Here is a 27567-nt window from a genome sequence, read left to right as displayed (position 1 = left end):
AACCTTTTTGCTGTTTCACTAGTAATATTCGTGTTTTAACCCCTTTTTATTGTTTTCTCCAGTAATATTCGAGTTTTAACTTATTTTTAAATTTGGAGAGATATTCTTCATAGACAACAAACAACCGTAGAGAGATATATCTTCCATCCTGACACGGTATTATAAAAGTAATGCTTTCTCATTATGTATTTCCGTGAGAAATATGATTTAAACTATTTTAGAAAGAAAAAAACATTGAAAAAATATTTTTCAACGCTTGCAAATTTTAAAAATAAATATTTAAATACCAAACGAATAAAAGTGAAGTGATAATAACGTTTTTAATACCTATGTCTGATTAAACGCGTTTTTTTAAAATATTTATAAACTACAGTTTTAGACTAGTTAGAATTTAAAAACATCATCTTTATTTTCGATCAACATTTTAATTGCACATGTCGAGTTGCAATACTAAATCCTGAAAAAGTCTTTCATCTGCTTTCAAGAAGAGTATTTTATTTTTAATTTTAAAAACAGCGAATTTATCTGAAATCGAAAATATTTTCCGAGGAATCTGTGTTTTTACAGTTCTTGTAAGAGTGGTACATTGAAGAATTTCAGAGACTACGGTGTTGAAAATTGAACTCATATTAATAAAAGAGATTCCAGTGTCATATTTTGAGAGGTAGGGTGATAGCAAATGGAATGAACCTGAATTTTAAATGACCCATCCTTGAGGTAACGCAAAACAATAAAAACCCAAATCATTCCACAACCTAACCTAACCTAACATAACCCAACCCAAATCATTCCACAACCTAACCTAACCTAACATAACCCAACCCAAATCATTCCACAACCTAACCTAACCTAACATAACCCAACCCAAATCATTCCACAACCTAACCTAACCTAACATAACCCAACCCAAATCATTCCACAACCTAACCTAACCTAACATAACCCAACCCAAATCATTCCACAACCTAACCTAACCTAACATAACCCAACCCAAATCATTCCACAACCTAACCTAACCTAACATAACCCAACCCAAATCATTCCACAACCTAACCTAACCTAACATAACCCAACCCAAATCATTCCACAACCTAACCTAACCTAACATAACCCAACCCAAATCATTCCACAACCTAACCTAACCTAACATAACCCAACCCAAATCATTCCACAACCTAACCTAACCTAACATAACCCAACCCAAATCATTCCACAACCTAACCTAACCTAACATAACCCAACCCAAATCATTCCACAACCTAACCTAACCTAACATAACCCAACCCAAATCATTCCACAACCTAACCTAACCTAACATAACCCAACCCAAATCATTCCACAACCTAACCTAACCTAACATAACCCAACCCAAATCATTCCACAACCTAACCTAACCTAACATAACCCAACCCAAATCATTCCACAACCTAACCTAACCTAACATAACCCAACCCAAATCATTCCACAACCTAACCTAACCTAACATAACCCAACCCAACTCATTCCACAACCTAACCTAACCTAACATAACCCAACCCAAATCATTCCACAACCTAACCTAACCTAACATAACCCAACCCAAATCATTCCACAACCTAACCTAACCTAACATAACCCAACCCAAATCATTCCACAACCTAACCTAACCTAACATAACCCAACCCAAATCATTCCACAACCTAACCTAACCTAACATAACCCAACCCAAATCATTCCACAACCTAACCTAACCTAACATAACCCAACCCAAATCATTCCACAACCTAACCTAACCTAACATAACCCAACCCAAATCATTCCACAACCTAACCTAACCTAACATAACCCAACCCAAATCATTCCACAACCTAACCTAACCTAACATAACCCAACCCAACTCATTCCACAACCTGGCTGTTCAGCACCTGAACAACTCGTAAAAGTGAAAAGTAATAAACTCTGTTCGAATGTTGGCCATGCATGTTTCCTTGCGTGCGGTGGTTACCAAAACCTCATCGATTCAAACGATTCGTTCAATAATAATTATACAGGTATTACGAGTACATCGATAAATATTGAACGGATTAAAGATATTCGTTCTATTTGATAGTGAAGTATCAACCATTATAACATTACTTAGACCAATGAAAATTTATTTTTCTTCTTAATTATTTGAGGAAAATAAGACTTCCAGCAAAAATTAAATGAAAAGTGATTAGCATCAAGTTGAAGTGCTACAAAGGTGAAAATTGGGAATTAGCAGTGAAGTATCCATTGAATATGTGCGCACTTGGATGATTTACGGTATTGTGTTGTAAAATCAAGTAAAGATTAAACTTTACCCTAGGTGGAATGTGTTTCCACTTGTCAATGATAAATGTAATCAACTACGATGTTTTTTTTTATTGGCGATGGATTAGATTATAATGTATAAAATAATATTTACTGTTTTGCAGTTTAATGCTAATTAGCTACAAAATGAAATTATTTTGATAGGCGATTAATTAATGACTTGACTCTGTGATTGATAATATCGTAATACCTGTGTACCTACCTAAAATATTATTCAAAAATAAGTTTTATTATTTTCGGAAAGGTTTACAGCTGTTTTAGGCATATATATGGTGTCCGGAAACTAGTAGTACATGCGGGAAACTACTAAATATATATCAAATATAGAACTAAAAAAAAATATTTTGTAAAAACTTTTTTGCCATTTTGTTTCCATAACTAAAAAAGTTTTGGAGCGGGGTCTACGCCTTTAAAAGCCATTGAACAGCTGTTGTGGATTCACCAGTTTCCCGCTTGTCCTACAAGCTTCCGAACACCGTGTACAAGCAATAGATAATTTACATGACAAAACTGCCGGGCGGAGCCAATAAAAGTACTATGTTGGGTGTAAACAAAGACGGAGCGCCATTCTGCATAGATGTGATTTGAAGTAGTAAAGATGAACGCAGTTGATGAGACTTTTGTTCGCGCGAATTCGTAGAAAAAATGGTTCATGGTCCATCTCCCTCGTTAAAATGATGTATGGTTACGAGTAAATGAGTGAATTGGGCAGTGGGTAAGTTGAGGAAATTACCTGGTTTCTGCGCGCGAAGCCTAGCCTCTCGCACCTCCCTGTGGCCGAGGCAAACATCCGTGTCGGTGGTTTCGGGGAAGTAGTCACACTGGAGGTATTCCGGCATTGTAAGCCCGAACACATCCAGGAAAAAGCCGCAACGGCGCATGGTCTCTGTAAAAAACAAAATAAAAAGTACTGTAAAGTTTATGAAATTTTCTGTATTTAACGGCAACGGCAGTTTTGTTTTCCAACTCTTTGAAATGAACGCTCTAGTCAGCGGGCTGCCGGACTGTTGAAATTTTAATAATTTTTCATCGAAATACGATTTTCGAAGTTAGCCCGGAGCCTTAATTCCAAATCTTAATAACAGATGACTCCGCATGCACGTTAGTACGACTCGCCGTGATGACAACGTCGAACGTTTGCATTTTTGTCGCCAGGAAACAAGAATAAGTTAGTAATTAAATGTTTTATTTAGTGTTACATCATTTTATTTTCAAGTCGAATTGTTCGGCATCTTGTTTATTATATATTTTTGTGTGGACAAATTTTTTAACCACCTATTTATAAAGCGACATGTGTTGTGACGTGTGTCTAATCTAAAAATCGGTAGTGTCATAATTATGTTTGGCTCAGATTATTAGGGTGGCCATCTAAACCTTATAATCGTGTGAGATGGCAATCTTTTCTAAAAGTGTGATGGCCATATGTGTACGTATGTATTCCGTCCTTTTAAAAATTACAGAATGTTGGTTTCTTCTTTTTTTTCCGATGCCTAACAAATACAAGCGCAAGGTCTTCTTGGCAACTGGACGAAAGAGCAGTTACGATTTGAAATAAATACGGAGAGAACTATAACAGAACTGGTAGGACTATTAACGGGACACTGCCATCTCAAGAGACACGTGCAACTGTTGGGAGTGGAAAACACCAACATCTGTAGGAAATGTGAAGAGGAGGAAGAGATTCCAATTCACCTATGGTGCCAATGTCCCGCTCTGCTGGGAATAAGGCTCAGATACCTGGGAAGACACAGTGTGGAACCAGAAGACATCGCCACATATCCAATGACAGCTCTGGCTTCATAAAAGGGACCGGGTTACTGGCAAGGGAATGAGGTAAAATGGGAGATAGTACAATGGGTCTATGGCCTAAGTGCTCGCGGGGAACGTAAGTAAACCGCCTCCGACTATAAAAAAATATAAAAATAACAGAACTGAAAAGACTGGATACCGTATATTGCATGAACACTGCACAGAATTTTCTGACATTTACCATACACGCGGTCGTAAGGACTTGTCGTTAAAAAATGAAGAAAAAAAATCAAAAGAAAAAAATAACAATTAGGTATGGCCATCTCTGCGAGATACTCCAGTCAGTCCAGTTTTTATGTTGTTATTTTTTTCACCCTTTATCTCTTTTCAAAATTGTACTACTATGTATGTTTTAAAATAAATAAAGTTTTGATAAACTATGTAATGAATAATTTGCTACGCTAAAGAAAAATGTGTAATAAAAAAACTATGGCCAACTCCCCCGGACTTACCATATTGAATTAAAACAATACTACAGTACTAAAAAATAGCATTCAACCACTCAAAAAAAAATCAATTCGCAAAAAACAAAATTTTTCTTGCGATATACATACTTATATTTTCAAATATTTTTAAGATAATTTAAGATTAGACCGACATTTATGGCGTATTTCAATTGCTGTAATGACATCGAATTTCAGAAAAATTGATATTTTTCCGCAATTGTGTTCTTGAATGCCACCTTGATAGAACGCATTGTCATCGACAGTCGAGTCTATCTGTCAAGTTTTAACTCGATCGGATACTGGGAAGTGGGTTAATTTCCACTTCAAAGATTTGCATTCCTTCATTATAGAAAACAAAAGTGAAATTCAAATAGTCTTCGATTCTCTATACTTATTCTTTTTTGTACCTACTTTTCTGAATGATAAAATGCCACAGATTAAGTACCAGTGATTGCGGTTATGTCATTACCTATCTCCTATTACTGGTACTTATAATACACAAAATAAAACAGTTTTAAAACTTCACCAAGTAAACAACAACTAATTTTAAATTCTAATTGTATACGGACATGATGAAATAATGATAAAATTATGCAATTCGATTGGGGTTAGGTAAAATTAACATTATACATCAGAACATTAGAACTATAAAAAAATGTACGACTTTCTTATATTTTTGTACGATACAAAATCTGTCGTAAAGTTTCATATCCTAATATTCACTGAATGCAGATTAAAGAACAATTCTTCAAATTTCAAAGTTAATTTTCAAGTTCTGCGAAATATTTTTTCAAGTTCTGTTATTATTTCAGTTCTGTCAAGCAATTAGCCTATAATGATATAATAACAGAACTTGAATAGGACTTTCACAGAAAACGAAAACGAACGTTCAAATTCTGTGAAACAATCCATCCTTAGTGATTCCTATAACGCACAAACAAATTTTGGGCTATAATTTATATCACACATCAACCAAAGTAGCGGTGTGGTAGTTTATATCGACAACATTATTTTCGCTATTAATTCTTTTCTTTTATTTTTTTTCTTATATTTCCTTATTTTATCTGGCCTTTGGCATGATTACTTAAGTATTATAAATTAATATAATTTTTTTAATTTACATGTTGATATTAGGTACGTATTAAACAACAAAAATTAAAGCCATTTGTTTCTTAGAGCTGGCACTGCCTAGTTAGAAACTAATGTTGACTAGACCATAATGTATTCACGCATGCATTACATCTTATTCTCGACGTACGTTGTATTTTTCATTGTATTAATATCTCTATACACATATCCAATATCCCATAATATTATTTGGCCTAATATGTTACTTTAAATTTCTGTATCAAAATATGTGTATATATGTATCCTAATAAATAATAAAAATAAAGGGTATTTAATAACAGTTTTTTGTACAATTTAAATACACATAAATATTACTCTTATTTAGTACTGTATTCAATTGTGTATAATGTACTCGTACTGTGCGTATGGTGTTAGTTAGTTTCTGTGAATAGGTAAAATGATTTTCGGCTTACTATGTGCAAGCGCACAATGGGGCTGCTCGTCAGAACCCGGAGTTGCCCGGGTTACCTTATACAAGGGAGGCTGTGTATTGAATATAGCAATGGGAAATAAGATACGAGGTAGATAGGGGGGGGGGTGGTGGGAAATGATCTGTTTTCGCGATTAATCCTATCACCGAAGTATTATATTGATAATATATTATTTGCAATGTTGTACGAAGTTATAAAAGGATATTTGGGTATATAGTAAAATATGTAGTATTTATTATCAGTCTTTTTATATTTGACAAATAATAATTTAATTGCACGGAGAAAATGATCTTGATAAAAAATTAATAGCATGCCATTTTTATGATAAAATATTAGTCATTCAGAATATATCGAGAACGCGTATTCTATTGCTAATAAATATTATGACGGAATGCGACAATATCAGTGTGTCAATAACAAAATCAATATTTGCTGTCCACATAAAACATTCACTTTCAACTGACACTTTGTTAGGAACTCTATCAATTTATACGTTAAAGGCCTGTAGTTCCGTTTTTAACGACCCCTGTGGTACAGCTATTAAGATCCTTGGCAAGAGGGGTCGTGTTCATGCAACTGGGAAATTTAAGTAAATTAAATAAAATAATAACTTTGATCATCACTCATTTAAATTAACCTAAACATACATTGTGTGTGCTTATATAACATAATATGGACTGAGATAAAATATAAAATAGAATTTAAAGGAACAATGAGAACACAGTAACAGAAAGAAAGAGACAGTTAATCTTATTATTAGTTTTTAAATCATCCGATTTTATGTCCGGGTTAAATCTTTCCTACAGGAAAAACTAAGCGATTCCACACACTTTTCCACAAATGATCATCTAGTCAACCAACATTATGCAAGTGCATTATATAAGTAAAATAAATACAAAACAATACAAGAACAACACGTCAACACACCAGAGATCAAATGGGAAAATAATTCACCGACTCCAGATATTTTCATATCAGAGGGCTCGGCTAGATAATACTCTTAACAGGGCCTATAAATCCTACTGATCCCTCAACATAAATATTAAAAACGCTCAGATAGTTTAGGCATGTAGCTTGAATGAACGAATAAGGGAGTGTAAGGAGGTTATTTGATGCAAATGTGAATGGTAGAAGAAGTAGGGGTCCCCCGAGAAAGACATGGCACGATGTATTAGATACTTGAGTCGGGTCATGTCAAGAGTCAGAATAATAAAAGATTATTCATAATACGGTGTAAGAATGTGAATGAGGCAAGGAGTGTGTGCCATTACCGAGTTGTTTGGCAGTCCGTCATCTCTGCCTACGCATGCGGGAAACGGCAAGTTGATAAGTTAGTTAGGTTGATGTTAGCCCACGTCTAATGTGAATGAGGCAAGGAGTCTGTGCCATTACCGAGTTGTTTGGCAATCCGTCATCTCTGCCTAACCATGCGGGAAACGGCAAGTTGATAAGTTAGTTAGGTTCATGTTAGCCCACGTCTAATGTGAATGAGGCAAGGAGTGTTTGCCATTACCGAGTTGTTTGGCAGTTCGTCATCTCTGCCTAACCATGCGGGAAACGGCAAGTTGATAAGTTAGTTAGGTTCATGTTAGCCCACGTCTAATTTGAATGAGGCAAGGAGTGTGTGCCATTACCGAGTTGTTTGGCAGTCCGTCATCTCTGCCTACCCATGTAGTATCACTGCAGATTTCGGAAACTTGCGATTTGTATCTATCGATTACATCCATATCTGGACACAGTAAAACTGACATAACGCTTAATGCCTATATAGGAGTATAATGTCGCCCAATCAGCCACATCAAGCAAGAAAAAAAAACATAGTGTATTTGTATGTAATAATTAATTAGTCGTTTGTAAACTTAAATGTACAAATTACTAAAATAAAAACAATAAATAAAAAAAAAATAAAAAAAAAATAAATCATAAATTCTAGATGAGTTACTTGGCTTGGGCTATTATAGAACGCCAACAGAACGGCTGCCATAAAAAAATCTTTCGGTAATTACGAAAGGAAATTGTCTTGGTAAACCGAAAACAAAGCTGGGAAAAAGATTCAGTTGTGATGCGAGGTAAAAGAGGAATTGCGAAAGACCGAAGTAAATAATATAATATAGGCAAACCAGTGTATCTGGCATGGTTGATCGATAAATGATATTGTGATAATTAATAAAAAATTTCAACAATCTTAACTTTGACTCATATTACGTGAAAGATTCTGTTTTCTCAAGACCTTTTTCGGTTTAGTTACATCGAAAAGTAAATTAGTCCGTTCTCCACTAAGAACTGCTTCCAATAATCTGGAACCAGTGAGACTATAGCATCCCCAATCGGTATATGTAGGTATTAGGGAGGAGAAAGATATGAAGAAAAGGAAAGTGGGAATTTACTTTGCCATTCAGATCTGGTCACCAATCACGGCTAAAGACATTTCAAGCAATATTTCAATTTTGAATAATGGTTTTACACCGAGGCGATACTACACATTATTATTTTTTAATCAATTGTGAACAACACAAATTAATCACATAAATTTTACCTGCGCACCCCCTGGGAGCCTTATCCCTCGACCACACAGGCCGTCAGTTATGTTTATTAAATATGAAGAACTAGACATTTTTCATTCTTCCTCTACTCTACCTCCTTCCCAAACTCACTTCGTCCAAACTCACAATATGCCTTAATTTGGTTCATTCAAAATGTATTATATATTACATTTTTAAGGTGTTAATCGTTTCTAAAAACAATTTGAGGCAATAATTGAAAAGAAGAACGTGCAAGCATTTTCAGTGTGATAGCACCAATCATTCACCAATTAAATTGGGAATGTCAGGGTCCTATTGACACAAGACAGTTGGTACTTTTTTACTAAACATATACAAATCACTAAAACAAACGAAAAACACTTAAGTACTGTGCATTTGAAAATGCGACAAGATTCATGTTTTCCTGAAATAAGTGACTAATTTATTCGAAACAAAAACAGTAGATATGTACTGTGGCACCGAATCAAATCAGCATGTCAATAATTTCCATCCGAGTAAGCAAATCACGTTCAAACATACATAGCTTATTCGGGTAAACACATAAAAACACAAATAACGGGAAACCACCCTCGCTTATTGAAAAACAAAACATTTCACAAACGAAACAACATGTAGGCTAGGGTGGGTCGTCAGACATTTTTTAGAAGTAATGACAATTTAAAATTCATAATAGGTACCTATTAAATTGTGTATATTGAATTGTGTTTGCTGTTAATTTGAAGATTGAATATTGTTTGTTTGTATATTGAATTAGTTGTAGTTTTTGAATAAGACTTTGAATACTGTTTACACATCACCTTTTAAACATCATTTTATTTTTGTATATACTTACTACTCCCATAAACACGAGCTCCTGGAGCTCACCTTATGGAGAGTGGCATTGTAAGACAGAGAAAATGGGTTCGGTTCCGAGTTGCGACCGGAATTTTTATTTTTTATTTTCTTTGACTTGTTCATGTTACGTTTAGATTTATTATAATATTTTACAATGATTTAATATTATATTCATTACTTCAATAATGATTCAAAAGTTATTCTGAAAAGTTATTCCAATAAATTGAAATATTTATTCTAGGCTTGCAGAAAAAAACAATTGGTATTAAATAAATAAAAATCATATCCGATTGTATCTGAGACACTATCTTTGTAGGTTACAAATAAATTCTTGTTGAATTTTGTAATCGTAGAAATATATAGCACCCAAAAAATGTAGGATGTTAAAGATCATATTGTTAATTCTGATATTGAAATATGAGATCGACTAAAATGACGTTAAAAATATCCGGTCTCAATGGCCGAGTGGTTAGAAGCGTTGTCCCAGTAAGACAAATATCTTGGGTTCGATTCCCATTTGGGACCGTTATCTTTATATTATTTTCTTTATAGTGTTCTGATCTATTTCGTGTTTTGTTTAGATTTATTAGTATTATCTTATGCTTCAAAGAGTTAATATTATATTGACGAGTATAAACTTCAAATGCGATACAAATAGAATTAAAAATATATTCGGCTGAGACCAATACTTTAATTCAAAACCTTCCTGTATCAAGAAGACTGTAGCTTTGCATTGTGCTGGTGAAACTCATTTCCTGACTGCCACACGGAGAAAACTTACTGATATGAAAAACTGTTGTTTTTTTTTTAAATCGGGTCAAATTATTATTTGTTTTGCTGTTAAAAATGGGACTGCAGTCCTGTATCGAATTAATCGGTCATAAGCGAATGTTTTATGAGGACGGCGGAACATGTGTTCATACAAATACTATTGATATTGACATACTGACATTGTCGAAGTCCGTCATGATATCTATTAGGAAAAGAACACGTGTTCTAGATATATTCTGAATGACTAATATTTTATCAGGAAAATGGCATTCTATAACTTTTTTAACAAGATCATTTTTCTCCGTGCATTTTAATCAATCTAATTATCACTGATGTTTCAAACTGTTTTCACGTGTTTGACATCAATCTTTGTTTTCATAATCAGAGATTCTAACCTTATTAAACTACATACAGAAAGTGTCTAAGATAAAATTTTCAAATTCAATTCACAAAAAAGCCCCACTTTTCCTCTATCTATACATTGACGGCCCACTCTAATGTAGCCCTACTTATATGTTGAGCGCCGGAGCAACTCAATCTCCGAAATGAGATTCTCCCTGTTTGAACGCCAACTCGTGTTGAAATTTTGACCTATTTTCCAGATCCCTCAAAATGAAGCTGAAATGTGCCTTTATTGGACATTTTGGTAGAAATAATTTCATCATTATACGGTATAATAAAAAGCCGCGGTAGATGGTTGACGAATAAGGCGTTTTTGGGAAATATTTTTTTTCCCTTCACTTGCGGTACTAGAAAATTTCGAGCATTTCTGTATGTACACTCAGGGCCTTACTGACAACAACGGATACAACTGATAAACAACCTTTTGCCATACATAAATGGTTGATAAACAGTTGTATACAATTTAAAATACGTTTATTAAAATAGTAATGCTCCAATTTTCGTCACTTCGATCAATCTTCGAACACTTTTCGTTTTAAATTTCAACCAACTTATAAACAATCATTAATGTATGGTATATGGATGTTTATCAGCTGTTTAAAACTTAAAATCGGTTTATTAGTAAGGGGCAAGTCATTCTAAGTAGGTAAATTGAATCCGATTATCGTGTTGTTGAAATTAAGAAATCAATCGGTTATAAGACCTTAAGATGTATACAGATATATTATTATTATATTCAATGGTTTACATTTTATAATCACCAACAATTATTAAGACGAAAATACGAGTACCTAGCAGCTTAATTATAAAGCAGAAAAGTTATTTTTTAATTACAAAAAATCCTTAATCGGTGAGCTTATCAAATCGTGATTTTTTTGCAGGAAATTTCAAGGTCATCTCAACTATTTTCAACAATGAGCTAGGAAAATATTAACCCTACGTTTAGTTGTCAAATTTTCTGAATGAATTTTTATTTGCTGTTTCATTGTTTTTCGTAAGATAAAAATTAAATAGTACTTCGACAAAAGAGTTATTTTATTCAGAAAATCAACAGCTACAAAATTTTGTAAGAAATGGTAAAATATTTATATAATAACGATGGTTCTTAATTATTAGTGGATATAATAGAAAAACGAGTTACAATAGCCTGTTGTGATAATGGCGGTGGGGGGGGGAGGGTGGATACATCTTGTGTGAATGTTATTTATTGATTTTAGATTTGGAGATATGAGGTGCCGAGTTAAATAAGTCGAATTCACTGTGTGATGTTAAAACATATATCAAAATTCAAAGTTTATTTGCAAGTTCTGTGAAGGTTCTATTCAAGTTCTATTATTATATCATTATTGGCTAGTTGCATCACAAAACTGAAAAAATAACAAAACTTGAATAGAACCTTCACAGAACTAGAAAATTTGACGAATTGTTCGAATGTTGCGAAACAACCCGTCGTTAATTGAATTTGTTTATGTAATTCAAGGCATTATATAATTAGTAAGATTGCGAAACCCAAATTTATTCGCTGAAATAATTCTTCAATGATGATGATCACTTTGTATACCTTATTCGAGTGCTGATAGCCACCATTCAAAGCTCTGGTAAAACCGTAACTCTGATTTGGATTGCTGGTCACGTTGGCATCCGTGGATAATGATAATGCGGATTCCTTGGCAAAACAAGAAGCATCCAACCCCATTGTTACCCTTGTAAACCACATTCCCCTATCCGACATTTTTTTCCATCCTCCGATAGATACCGCAATGTTTGTTCAGAGTATTGGCATATTGCTAGTCAATCCAAGGGAGCCTGCAAGGCCTCAATAAAAAAGACTATCCCATCAAAACCATGGTATCAACAACTCCCCCATTTCTCTAAAAAATATTTTTTTTCACTTATTCGAATGAGGATTGGACACTGTTCCGTTCCTTCTCATCTTTTCAAAATTCACGTGCTTGACTCCTCAGAGTTGTACATCCTTTTGTCTAGAAGTGGTAACTTCGATAATATACGTTTTGGTTGTCTCTCTCTGAACAAATATTCTCTTTTCTATCAAGTCTTATCTGAAATTGCCTCCCTTACGTTCAATATCTCATCTCTTTTAAGTCTGAATTCGACTTGAATCCTCGATATAATTTTGAAATTTGCACTACAACAATTTTCCAAACAAAATTCATATTTAAATTCACCTTCCCTCTGTCCATAATTTGGTATGATGTCCTAGAAAACTCTTGAAAGCCAGAAACAATTGGAAAAAATCTCTTTAATGCCATTATCCTACACAAGATATTTCTATACGGAGAAAAATGAGTAATAATAATATTTGGCTAATTTACATAGCGCCGTTTTCGTGAGAAATTACCCAAAGGGCGCTGAGTAATGCTGATTTATTAAAAATCTCTTCAATTTATTGGTAAGCCTCTTGAAAACGGGACTGCTAAAGTGTTAGTAAATTCATAATAATATAAGAACATGTATTCGTCCCCTTGCGTTTGTCTTAATAATATATTATGAAGACATGCAAAAATGTTATGCTACGTATGGACACGTATTCGGAAATCGTGACGACACATTGGTATTTTACTTAAAGTTTATCGGGATACCTATAAATTCATTCGTTAATGGCCTGGAATCCCGTTTTTAACAAGAATTCGTATATTTTCAAAAGATTCTTAATAAATTGTTCATATTTTTTATCAGAAAGTTTTCTCCGTATTTTAGCAAACAATATCCTTCGCGGAGATATTTATCTAAATATCAAGGTTTTTTTCCAAAGTTTTGCGTATTTCTTTTTCTTTATATTAAAAGGCAATCAAAGGAATGAGCATTCTTCAACAAAGGAGCGAATATTTCCGCCAGCAATAAGTAATTTCTTGTTTTCCGTACGCAACCAGGAAAACAATAATTATTTCAAATAAGACCGCAAAGGCTGGCGGAAGGCCAGAAGGACACTCCGTGAAAATAAATTACGGCAAATTTCGTTAGTCGGTTAAAAAAGGGATGTTGTAATTGAATTTCTAGCTGAAGGTAAAACAACAAAGAGGTTTGAAAAGAGATATACAAATATATATATATCTGTATTTTTTAAAGTTGATGGGAGGCGAATTATAAAATGTTTTCACTGCAAGTGACACAAAGGATTACGAGTTTTCAGAGAGTGTTGTTTTAACAAGTGTTTTTAAAATTGATCCAATTTTGGACATTGTTTCTTGTAACGTAGCGTAACGTATAAATAATCACGGTTTGTGATTTGTAATTTATTTTATAAAATATTCTGCTTATTCTTGTGTGGTTTGTGTTATTACAGTTAATAACATTACATATTTAATGATAAAAATCCATTTCCTATTGTATTTCATTGACAGCAATTAATGGCCACTGAAGGACATTGACGGCCTCTCGACGAGCGATTTAGATCCTTGACTACGAATCCAGAGGTAGAGGTTCAAATTACGGAGGGCGCAAACATATTTTATTTAATTTAGTACTTAATTTGTATTATTTTACAATTAATTCTTTAAAATAATATAAGTATTAAGTATTTTACGACATAACCCAATGGGAACTCCATAGTTCCGCTGGCTCAAGACATTTGGGAGCAGTTAGAACTCTAGCGGTCTTCACAGAAAACTATTCCCCTCGGGCCCAGACAACACAATATCATGTTACTTACCAGTACAAAATCTGCCAGATAAGAGATTTATTTTGAAATATCTCAGTTTGATATTTAATTTCAAATTTTGTATCGTAAAAATATAAACTTTTATATACAAAGAGCTTGGTGTTCTTTATTCTAAGACTTTACCGTTTGTATATTATATCTAACCATAATAGAAAAGAAAATAGAAGGACTTGTATGAGTACGTGAGGATGCGTCAATTGGTGACAGATATAGCACAATGTGACTCAATGGCTCTTGATGTTTCGTGACAGATACCGCACTTCGTGGCTGGAGTGGTTAACTTTCTAACTAACTATAAACTCATTAACTGTATCTATTCTATTCGTTGCATCCATTTTATATTTAAAACCATAGGAAGAAGAAAATCTTTCAAAACCGTTAGGAAACCAAAACATTATCTCACTTAGGTCATAAAGCAAATAACTAAAGTTTACCTGCGCAGCGTTGGTAGATAGCTACTTGAATCGCCGTATTTTATCAGAGATCTGCAAAGTGGATAGTGGCTTAGTTTTGTATACATAATAATAATAATATTTATTGGAAACTCGCCAAACCAACAATCCAAACAAACAAAACTTGCAATCGCAGTCCCTAATTTATAGACTACCTCCGTAGTTTAATGTTTAAGACACATGACATCTCGGATTTCTCTGTCCATCTAATTATATATGGCAGCTATAATCTAGTGGTGTTTTACAAAAATATAAATGTATGTACACGGAGAAAAATGAGTATTGCTAATTTATTAAAAATCTTTTTAAATGATTAGTAATCCGGTTAAAAACGGGTTAGCGAATAAATTAATAGTTTTCATGTAACATTTATGTAAATGACGAATATATTATCGTGATTTCGGAACACGTGTTCATGAAAATCCTAAAATAATTCGCCAAAAACTGTCCGAAAAAACTGCAATCACCATTTATAACTCCATTATTGCTCCACATTTTAATTACTGCTCAACTATCCTTTTCCTGTGTAACGACCGAGAGCAAAATAAATTTCAAATTCTCCAAAATAGGGCGATGAGAATAATACTCAGACGAAATAGGTATTCAAAAGTAAATAAAATTTTAAACGAACTAAATTGGCTAACGGTGAAACAGATGTTGACCTTGAACACGATGATATTTTGACACAAAATAGTAAACAACCTGCTACCCAAATATTTTTCGAATAAAATTGTATACAACAAGGACATACACAAACATAAAACTAGGACGTGCAATCAAATCAGGCTACCAAAGGACAAAGCGAATACCCAGAATAGTATATTATATAAAGGGATGAAATACTATAACGCGCTGCCGGAAAACCTTAAGTCTGCCCCAATTGAAAAGTTCAAGATGTTGTGTAGGAGCCACATCAAGCAAGAAAAAAAAACATAGTATATTTATATGTAATAATTAATTAGTCATTTGTAAACTTAAATGTACAACTTACTAAAATAAAATCAATAAATAAAAAATAAAAATAATTTTTTTTCGCATGTGTTCATTATATAATTATTATAAAGGCAAATGCACGTGCATCAACATGTGTTCCGAAGTATTGGGAATTTAATTGATGTTTATGAAATGCCTATAACCCCGTTTTTAACCAGATTCCCAATAATTTAAAGAGAGATTCGCAATACTCATTTTTATCCGTGGCAATGGCATCATATTTGTTCAAAAGCTGAAATGGACCGAGAATCGGCGTTTAAGACGACACAATACCCTAAAATAATGTTGGTATCTCAACGACGACGTAAGTGGAGAAGACGTGTACAAGAATATGCGTCGCACGGCCCCGGCGTATTGGACGAACTTACGGTCGAATTTTCCCTAGCAAATACTCTAAAATAGAGTAGGAATCCTAACGACGTAAGTGAAGAAGGCGAGTACAAAAATATTCGGCGACCAGCCAGAGGTACTGGATGGACCTATGGTCGAATTTGCTCTAGCAGGCCTAAAGAATTGATCATTCCGCAGAGTTTATTTTAATTAATTCTGATTAACATATTAATAAAATCTAAGATATTTCTAATTGAATCCCTAAGTAAATTACTAATTTGTAGTGTAGAAAATAAGATCTGATGCTTTCAGCTCAATTTATAATTACAAAAACGTTTTCAAAAATTTTCAAACCGATTTGCGAAAGGTCTTTTAAGGCGATGCACTACGTCGCGTCGTGTAATATTTTAAATTGAGCCGCTACCAATAACAACCCTTACGTAGATGGCGATAAGGTTTAAATTCCCGCTTAACACCATCCACCTGTTTTGATTTATGCAAGAAAAAAACATGGCCAAAAAGTGCCTTTTATTTTATTTTGTGGATGTTCAGGCATAAATATTTATTTTTTTCCGATCATTTTATAAACAACTTAATTTGACACATTATACAATAAAATCATAACCGAAAATGGGTTCGTAAGTAGGAGATTTTGAACTTTAAAGCAGTTTTCATAGGCCTTATACATTATTTTTTTCTGGGCTAAAAATATTTATTTAAAAAATATTTGATTATTTTAAAGGCCGAAATATGTTCTACTCGCAGTATTTAATTAAATCATCTGAAAGGTTTTAGGCGACCAATTTTTCAAACCAAAAACACATGATTTTGCATTACTACGTATGGCATCGCCTTAAGGGTAAGTTCCTGTTTTTATTAATCTTAAATATAAATAACTTATATCCGTGGTATCGGTCTAAAAAAATGTGGTTACAAATTCATAAGAATTACTTAAATTTAAGACTCGAACAAACCCCTTTATTGGTGTCCTTTCATATGTCAAATAGGTAAATCATAGTATTTTTGTTGACATTGAAAATATATCAGGATCAATACGTGGTTAGATTTGCTGATCAATCTTGTTCTACTTGCTGACCACAAGTGGCTGCTCAACTGACTATTTGCCAGCAAAAAGTATTTTATAGCTGACCATATTATTATAACGCTGAACATTTAAATGATAAAAAAAAACCTATATCTTCATTAATCCTATGCAGAATATTGCCTTAGAAATTTCGAGATCTCTTTTGTTTTCTCACGGTGAAACGTAAACGTACCTATCACGTGAACCCTACAACCTGTGTAGTATCGATAGCCGATAGCCGATACTGCCGATACACGTGCCGTTCTAGATACTCGCAGCGAGGAAACTAAGCCTTGGTAACCATATAATACCGCGCAGTTAGTGGCAGCGAACCGCTCCCCGGGGGATAAGTAATCACGGCGAACACTACACTCAAACTACTATACAATATACTTCTTCTACTGTACAATAAATACGTGATGCCCTGTGAATTTTACGAAAATAATAATGATTTTAATTCTGTAAGGAGTTATTGATTTTTCAAATAATTTTTTGAACTTCATTACCTTATTTTGTATACATTTAAACAGTGGAATCATTTGAAAGATATTCTTATTTGGGTGGTTGTGTACTGTGTTGTAAGACTTCTGTAGAGTAAAAGGGGACTGTGGGAGGGTGTTCCAAACTATTTTCAATCAATTTAAACCACTATATGTGTGCAAAAATTAATGAAGTAACAATATATATTATAGACACGCCGTAAAAATCTCAAAGTGAAAAGCAAAAGTATGTTAATTGTAGTGCTTTCTATTTTGTAGTTTTAGTACTAAACTGTCACGCGTCGCGTTTAATATTATTTAAATATCACATTTTAAGTTACATAACTATGTTTCCAAAGATTTTAAGGTGTAATACCCAAACTATTTTATATTCGGTACATCTCCTCTACTTCTATTTTTTTTAAATATGTGTTGTAAGATTCTCACCGCTAATTTTATTATATTTTTAGACCGCTGAGGTATTACGCCATGTTGCCGTTCGTTCTCCTTCTGGAACCATAGTTTGGAACCATCACTCACAGCGTCCATAATCTGGAATATCATTGGTTCAAATTAGTTAGTTAGGAGCAAATTTACTACTATTGATCACCGCGATACTATTTAGAACTGCTCTTGACCACCACTAGTTAGGTCGACAGTACAGCGTCTAGGACCAAACAGCTCCAAACCGTGTTGAGCCATTGAGACTATGTTGTATGTTGTGGAGCTTAAGGTTGTAGGAAAAAAAAGAGAAAGGAGAAGAAGAAGGTGGGAAAGTACCAGACTATTCAGATCTGGTTACCAAACATGGCTAAAGACATTTCAAGCAATGTTTCAATTCTGAATGGTGGTCTTATAGCCGCATTGTGAAATAACACAAATTCATTAAATAAAATTTACTTGCACACGCCAGGATTTGAAACCGCCACCTCCGGATTCCTAGTCAAGACGCTTACTCCCCGGGAGGCCGTCAGTCCTCTCGACCACCACGATACGAGTCAGGTGGATAGTACATCACATAGGAGCAAAATAACTCATTTTGACCACCACTATAGTAGTTAGGTCGACAGTACAACAAATTAACTTTAATCCCACTGTCCCGTGGTCCTGGCCTTCGGCGCTCGTGTAGACTGACTGTTGTAGAGTTTAGAAGGCTTCTATATTATATTCTCCTGTGATGGACTCGGCATTGAAGGCTTTAGCGCTGCCCGTGTAGACTATAGATTGAAGACGTTCGCCTCCGAGAGGGTTTTGCTCCACGTGCACTATGCGTTGTGCAGCCTCCGAGAATTCAAAGAATTACTCATTTAATCTTGGTGACTCACTGAAAATAACTTTTAATTTATTTTGAATGCATTTGCGGTTTTATGTTTTAATTGTTTAATTGAACTGTCATAAGCTGAACAAAAAACAAAAGACACAATATTTTGTTTTTACATTGGGGTTTTTCAACGGTTTTGGGAATTGTTTGAATTTATAAAAACTGCAAATTTCATGACACCAAACCTCACTGAGAAGTTTCACTAATGAAAACACAGTTGTTAATGTTTTTACTTAGACACTGGTTGAAGTACAGTGCACGGCGTTGCCCAATGAAATCAGATGTAGTCTGTAATTTTGTGTGTAAAATTTTATCAAGAAGTTTCAAAACGCTTCACGAATATATCTTACTGATATAAAATACTGTTAATTAATTAAAGCATCTGGTCAAATTATTCGTTTTCCTGTTAAAAACGGGACTGCAGGCCTTTAACTTAATTAACATAGTTCCTCACAAAGAATCATGGTTTATACAAATATTGATATTGACATACTGATATTTTGTCGCATTCCGTCATGACGTCATGATGTTTATTAGGAAAAGAACACATGTTCTCGATAAATTCTGAAATAATATTTTACTAAGAAGTTGGCATGATATCATTTTTTAACAGGATTATTTTTTTCCCTGAAAGGGGTGGGAAGAGGGGGTGGGATCAAGTAGTCAGTTACTTCCTCAGGTTTTGAAGGTCACCTATTAAAAATTTCATTGATCTCGGAATAAAACTGTAGATTTGCATATAAAAAAATGTCGCCTGCCCGCCACAGACACTCTTCCTAATACAGATATTTTGGGTTAAACACAGCAATAAGCCAAAATAAAATGGTTACTCCCAGTTTGAACACATCTTTTGAACAGAGAAAAATTAAATTATATGCTCCAAAATTATACAATGTTCTACCAAATCAAACAAAAAATAACGGAAAGGAATATATTTAAAACAAAAGTAAAAACGTGGCTGAGAGTAAATTGATATTCAACTTACAAACATTATGAAGACGATGTAAAGACAACTTGACAACTAAATACAAAAGTTTAAAAACTACAGGCTGCCTCAGAACGGGAAACCCTAGTGAGGAGAACTGTGAACAAAAATTTATACTTATATTGATTACACTTTATACCCACATCATGTACAAACTTTGCAATTGCAACTAATAAAAAAAATAAAAATAGAAAACAGACACTAGTTTTAATTTTTTTAAAGAGAATGAGTCAAGTCTTTCTCGATCGTCCCCGATTTCTTCTCTCATTCAAAAACATAAAGCAAGTATGATGCCCAAAACGTGGATGTATGTTTACTTATTAATTATACTAAATTAAATAATAAACAATTAAGTAAATGACAAACTAAAATCTAATGAGAAAGCAAATTAATCTAATAATTCTCAAATAGATCAGAGATCTCAGATTAATTAGAACATCAGAGATTAATTTCACATATTATATTTGAAATATCTTGCTTACTAATATTTCAAATAATGGTCATCATTTCCTAACATCGTCCGAGTTTCTTATAATTAGTCTGTAAAGCCCATAGACATATGAATATTAGTAGACCTGCCCTAAGTGATTAAAAGCGTATTATTCCCCACTCCCCATACCGGTTCCATTGGAGCCGGCTGTGCTCGCGTATGGCCTCAAGTGAATTTAGAAAACGTGAGGTCATCATTCTTGTGCGAACTATGGTCAAGGCATCATCGGTTCATTTTACGAAATAACACGGCAAAATGGTGGCTTGTGGTATGAAAACTTGTAAAAATAGATGTGAAAAAGAGAATAAACCCAATTGTCGTATTACATTCCATATATAAGCATTATTTTACTTTATTTTAAGCATATTCACATCGTATAATATGGATCAGTTGTAGAAACATATACTATCACATCGAGATACGTCTCGACGCGAAACACAAAGCTGGTTGGTTGCTGGGAAGTAAATTATGAACATTTATAAAAGTGTCTTAACTAAATACGTAAACGAAATATTCGACTCTGAAAATAGAAGAAATTTATTTTGCCGAATTCGGACTTCGCAAATTTGTTCATAACGTGGCGAGTAATTTGCGCTCCCATGTAAAAATGTCTATTCATTCAAAAGCAGATTTTACTTTTAAGAACTAAATGGTGATATTATAATGCGAGATGCCTATATACTGTCAGATTGATTTATTGACGAATCACAGTCAGCTTTACCCCCTTCGTTCTTCAACAGTTGATTTTACCCCTCATCTTTAATTTCTAGTCTATATATTCATATGTCTGTGGTAAAGCCCTAATACGCGTACCAAGGTCCTAAAGAGATGACGGGAGTGAATCACGTGATCATTTACCCACTAAATTTGGCAAATCTAGTAAGTAACCGGTTCACTGGTCACCCGCTCATTCGGCTGGCTTAATCGGATCATTTTTCCTAGAACGGAAAAAATCACGAAAAGGTATGGGCCATATGACCATTTGGACGTAGATATTCTAGAATAAACCTACCGGTTTTATGCTCGAAAAAATGTGTGATTTGATGAACTCTTTTTTTCAAAATATTTGTTTCGTGCAATATGTTCGTTGTTATTTTATTAGTACTAGCTGACGTTAACCCGGCATTGCTTGTGGACTTACACGAGTTCATGTTTGGGGTAAAGTTTTAAAGTGGTGAATTCCTGATAACTGCTGGGAGCATTTTTATTATTGACATAATGTTATCTTATTGATAACTTAATCAGTATTTCTTTCACTTAATCGTGCCATGTCCTTGCCATCTTCAACCATTCACTTTCAAGTCATATATATAAATAATTATTTGATTCTTGTCTTCCTCGGTCATCCCCAACTTTTTATATCATTGACTTCATGTATTATCATGAAATCCACATTGTTACTGTTAAAAAAGCTACATTATGTCGACTTAAATTCGACTTCATATCTAATTCCAGTGTAGAGATAATGCGCTAAGTCTTTCTAGGTCGTCCTCGACTTTTACAATTCAAAAATATATAGGTATAAAACAGGCATGATGACCAAAACTTACGTAGATAAAAGTTTACTAATTAAATTAATATAATTAAACAATATGATATAAAACAATTAAATAAATTAAAAAAAAACAAGATTAATAAGAAGTAGAATTCAAATTACGTAAATAAAGATTTATTATTGGCACCTGTGCTAATGAAAAAACTTATTTGTATCTTAACTGTCTATAAAATAAATCACATTATCTGCTTGATATGATTATCGGTACAACTTTTGTAAAGTTGTTAAAATGGGTAGGTACTTAAAAATGTCTACTTCATAATTTACATAAACTTACACTTCTCAAATTCTACTGAATCCATTAAATTTCATAATTTTAACTCCATCCAAACACGACGTCAAATTTTTGATCAAATCTTATTATTTAAAATCCTAAATAATGGTCTGGACTCACCAGAACTTACCAATTTAATAAATCTTCATATTCCGTCTAGATCAACCCGACAATCTGATTTATTTTATCTACCCTCTTGTAGAACAAACATTCGAAAAAGTTCCCCGATTCCTCGTATATGTGCACAATATAATACAAAATTTTACAGTATTGACATTTTTGGTAATAACCTAAAGAAATATCGATATGAAGTAATGCGTACGATCGATTATTGGAATGTATCGGGAGCATCTCCTATCCTCTTCCTATTTTCCCCTTCCTCTCCCTTTCCTAACACCAAATTAATTTTAAGATACTAAAACTTCATTTTTAATGCACTTTAACATAAGAAACTTCTGTGGCTTGACTTCAGTTAACTTGTATATTTATATCTATCATTGTATATTATATTAAAGCTGTTTGTTTCTTACAAAATAAATAAATAAATAATTTGAATTTTTAACTTTTATTTTCGTGAATGAATGAATTCAGATATTGGAAGCCGAAATTAATCCACTTCCCGACGTGCGATCGAGCTTAAACTCGGCAGATAGACTCGTTGATGACATCTTTTGATGGCAATCTCGTACACATGCGTGGACATAGACGCATTTCTCTGAAATAGGATGACATTATAGCAGTTAATATTCAAAATAAATGTAGGCCCTATCGGCATTTGATGAGGTTGGAAGAATTGTATATTCCAGTTACTAGGTAAGAAGGTTCAATGTCAGTCAAAAAAATTGAGTTTCAAAAGACATTTTAAAAACTACTTTTTTTTCGGGTTGATTCTAAACTCCCCATATTCCGGAAAAATATTTATTATTATTTTTATTAGACCAATGCAAGTGTTATATATTGTGTATGTGCACGGCAAAGTAGATAAATATTCTGTTTGTATTTAGTAAGCTTTTACATAGAACATGTTTTTAATCCCTTGATTTTAAGCTGGTATTAATGTTAATTTGGGATTAAATGTTCTGTTTATCAATATATAAAAAGTTTGGTGTCAATTGATGCATCTACATCAGAATGTTTACGTCTGACTGTCAGAGAGTGTAGTTTATGATGCGAAGTGTGTTCCAAATTGATCAGATAAGAGTGTGCTGAAGTAGATATTGTCTTCGATTATTTATACGGAGAAAGATTTTTTTTAATGCTTTTGCTAAAAAATATGTTGTCATGATTATATTATGTATTACTTGCGTCTATATTTGTGTCTCTTCTGTCTATTGTGTCTCTTGTGTCTGTATCTGTGTCTCTTGTGTTTCTATTTGTGTCTCTCAATGTTGTGCTGATTATATGATGTATTACTTACGTCTCTATTTGTGACTCTATAGGTGTCTCTCAATGTTGCTGATTATATTATGTATTACTAGCGTCTCTATTTGTGTATCTCGTGTCTCTATTTGTGTCTCTCAATGTTGTGCTGATTATATTATGTATTACTAGCTTCTCTACTTGTGTCTCTTTTATCTCCATTTGCGTCTCTCACTTTTGTTGTACTATTTTTGTATAATTTTATAATATCGTATTTTTATTTGTTTTGTATTTTAATCTTTATTTAGGTGTATGAAAAATAATTAATCCTACGTCTGAGTAGATTTTTACAATTGTTGTACCTACCTATTTATGTATTAACTTAGTTATTATAGCTGGATCATTCCCACGCAAGTAAGATCGTCTGTGAAAACCCAGTATAAATAAACAATTATGGCTAATTTTCTTTGTCTGAATACTTTGATTCGTAAGAATAATTTTCTTACGAATCTTATAATTGGAAGACCAAATATTGGATGCGTATTCCAGATTCTTAGTATTAATCGTATAATTTGAGATGAACATTTTGAATGTTTATTAAATCGTGAGTAAAATGACATGCCTAAGGCTTCAATTGAAGTTGTGCTCAATAATGCAATGTTATTGATGTTATATATGTTTGAAACTTTGTGAAAAAAAATACAGCATCACCATATTGAAAAAAATATAAATCATTAAGGGCGGGTTCTTTCAGAGGATTTGAACAATTCTTCAAATTTCAAAGTTAATTTTCAATTTCTGGGAAAATTCTTCTGTTATTATTTCAGTTCTGTCAATTAGCTAGCCTATAATGATATTATAACATAACTTGAATAGAATATTCACAGAACCCGAAAATGAACGTTGAAATTTGATTAATTGTTCAAATTCTATGAAACAACCCATCCTAAGGACGGGTTGTTTCGGAGAATCTGAACAATTCATCAAATTTCAACGTTCATTTTCAAGTTCTGTGAAAGATTTTTTCAAGTTCTGTTTTTATTTCAGTTTTGTCAAGCAACTAGCCTACAATGATATAAAAACAGAACTTGAATAAGTCTTTCACAGAACCCGAAAATGAACGTTGAAATTTGATGAATTGTTCAAATTCTCCGAAACAACCCGTCCTAAGTGTGCGCCAATTGTGAGGTGATAAAAAGTTGTTTTACAGTTCGAATTTTAAGTGGTGCAATCTTCTACTGTTGTGATTTAAAAAAAAATCCTTCGTATCCTGAGTACCAGTATTGGCACATTTGGTACCCATCCATACCGGTCGATTAAATTTTTTTTTTTTTTTTTACAGTATTACCGCACAAGAGTCCCAACTGCTCCCGTCTGGAGCCAGTGAGACTATGGCATCCCCAATTGGGGTATGTTGTGAGGCTGAGGGTATTGGGGAGGGGAGGGAGATGGGGAAGAGGAAGGTGGGGAAGTATACAAGAAAATATACAAGAAGAGGCAAGAAGAGACAGTAAGAATCAAGGAGAGATAAGAGAGAAGAATTGGCAATGAGAGCTAAGAAGGAACAAGAAAAGACAAAAAAAGAAACAAGAAGAAGCAAGAAAAGACGAGAAGAACCATGTAGAAACGAGAAGATACAAGAAGAGGCAAGAAGAGCCAAGAAGAACCAAAAACTGACAAGAAGAACTTAGAAGCGCCGAGAAGAAGCAAGAAGAAGGAAGACGTGAAAAGAGAAAAAAAGCCTTTCTCAATTATTTCCTTTATTCCTGCCTATCAGAGTTACCCATATTGGCTTATAAGGTTGGCATGTATACTTGTAGATTAAACTGCAACGTCCTTCCCATTCTCAGAGAACATGCATCAAGTCCTAACAAAGCAGTGCCCCCTGGTTTACCAATCTCACCGGGACAGATGTGCTCATGGCTGGGGTAGAATAACCGCGCCGTATCGTATCGTAGACATAATTCTGATTAGTACATGATGACTTAGTAATTACATACAAAGCTGGTTTACTGTAAAATATGTTAGAGAACATTTAAAATTTATATTTTGTAGTGAAACGCATTTTGACTAACCAACCACCACGCCGTTTCTCCACAGGGGTAGTGAGAGAGGACGGACCGCCAAACAACCCGGTCTTCGCAGACACTTCTTGGCTCATTCACAGTAATCTGATCATCAGTAATTCAAGTATCTGATTCACTTGGTCGTGTCACGTCTTCCTCGGGCGTCCCCGACTTCTGTTATCATTCTATTCTCCTAACACTCCTTTTTTTGCTCATTCGCTCTACATCTAAGCGTACCTTTCTTGATCTTACTCCTTACGCTTACATCAGCCTTGCACTCTGTGGATCTCCACATTTATCACACGTACGCCTCAGCATTCAGCATTCTACAGCATTCAGTCTAATTTCCTCCTTTCTCTGCCAGTTCTATGCCTCACTTTCATACATCAGGGTAGGTACCAGTACTCCATTGTGGACTGCTAGCTTCGCTTCTGTGGACATTTTTTTGATAGCGCCAACTGCGTTCAATCCTCCATTATTGGAGTTACCTGCATTTACCCTTCTTTCAATATCTCTGTCAGCCTTCCTATCTCTCGAAACATACTTCCTAAATACAAAAACTCATCGACCTGCTCGCAGTATTCCTCATTCACAACTAATATTGCCCACTGTTTTCGTACTCTCTCTTCCAAACACCATGAATTTAGACTTACTTACGTTCATCATTAACTCATTCTTCATACATATTTTGTTCATCTTGGACATATTTTGACTTAAACTCTAGTTTATTTTAATACTATTGGAAGGGAAACCAACAAAGTTTCCACAATAACTAATTTGCTGTCCCGAACTGAATCCAATGATATCTAAGGAAATATTTACTTCATGGGTAAACAGTATAAAATGATCAACATTTATGTTTATTTCAGGTAAAATTTCTTCATTTTAATGATCTTTTGACGAGAAAATATATATATTATTATTCAGAAACTGAAAATTAGGAATGTATTTCCTTAGCAAGAATATTAACAATTTAATAATTTTGTGTTTGAAATGTTTTCGAGCGTAATTTGTTTCCGTTGTCAACCGCAGATGAAATGATGGAGAGAGCTTGGGGCATATTGTTTCTTTATTGTAAGAGTCGACTCTTAGTATTACCAACACGTGTAAGGCATTATAAAACTTTGTGTGATCTTTCTTCCAATAAGCACTAAGGCAATAAGCGCTAGGCGCCTGACGAGCGTTTGAAGGCACCAAGAACACAAACAGATATTCAGTATTTCATTTCGACATAAAAAAATAAGTTTTACATTATACATTTTATGGATAGTGGTGATATGAAATAACATCACCTTTTATCACACAAGAGAGGGTTTAAAAAAATATGTGAAAGAATATATATGAATTATAGGTTACGACACGTTTTTGCTAAAATCTGGCATTGAAATCAATACAATGGGCTAAAAATAATTTGGAAAGCATTTCGCTAAAAGTCTTCAAATATATCGAAAATAATTGAGAAATATAAATATGTTTTACATTGGGGTTTTGTAAAGAATTTTTACGAATGTTAAGAGTAGTTTGTATTGGGTAAAACAAAGGTTTTAATTGGAACTGAAAAACAAACGATGAAGTTGGGTCCCAATTGAATTGACACTAAGTAGATCATATAGTTATTTATTAATTAATTATTTCGACAATGTAAATATAAGGCGCTTTCCACATGGTGGTTTTGTATAGAGTTAGCTTGTGTTTGAAGAATTCCGTGTCGTATTAAATCTGAAAGACGACGCTACGCGGAAACCTACCAACCTTAATGCAAGGCAATACTCTAAAATGAAGTCAGAATATTAACGACGTATGAG

The 27567-nt window shown here is 33.7% G+C and overlaps 1 protein-coding gene across 1 annotated transcript in view; it reads right to left on the bottom strand.

Moving 5' to 3' along the window:
• LOC149424999 (atrial natriuretic peptide-converting enzyme-like) overlaps nucleotides 1–27567 on the bottom strand; it is a 94255-nt gene that overhangs the window by 39430 nt on the left and 27258 nt on the right. The window contains exon 5 of the mRNA XM_089650899.1: nucleotides 3065–3217. Within this exon, the coding sequence (XP_089507025.1) occupies nucleotides 3065–3217 (153 nt within the window). The remainder of the gene's footprint in view (nucleotides 1–3064; nucleotides 3218–27567) is intronic.

This window comes from Hesperophylax consimilis, chromosome 3 (genome assembly GCF_061612785.1).
Source record: "Hesperophylax consimilis isolate HC1 chromosome 3, BYU_Hcon_1.0, whole genome shotgun sequence".
Classification (NCBI taxonomy): Eukaryota; Metazoa; Arthropoda; class Insecta; order Trichoptera; family Limnephilidae; genus Hesperophylax; species Hesperophylax consimilis.
Note: the sequence above shows the minus strand (reverse complement) of the source record. Positions and strands in the feature narration are given on the sequence as shown.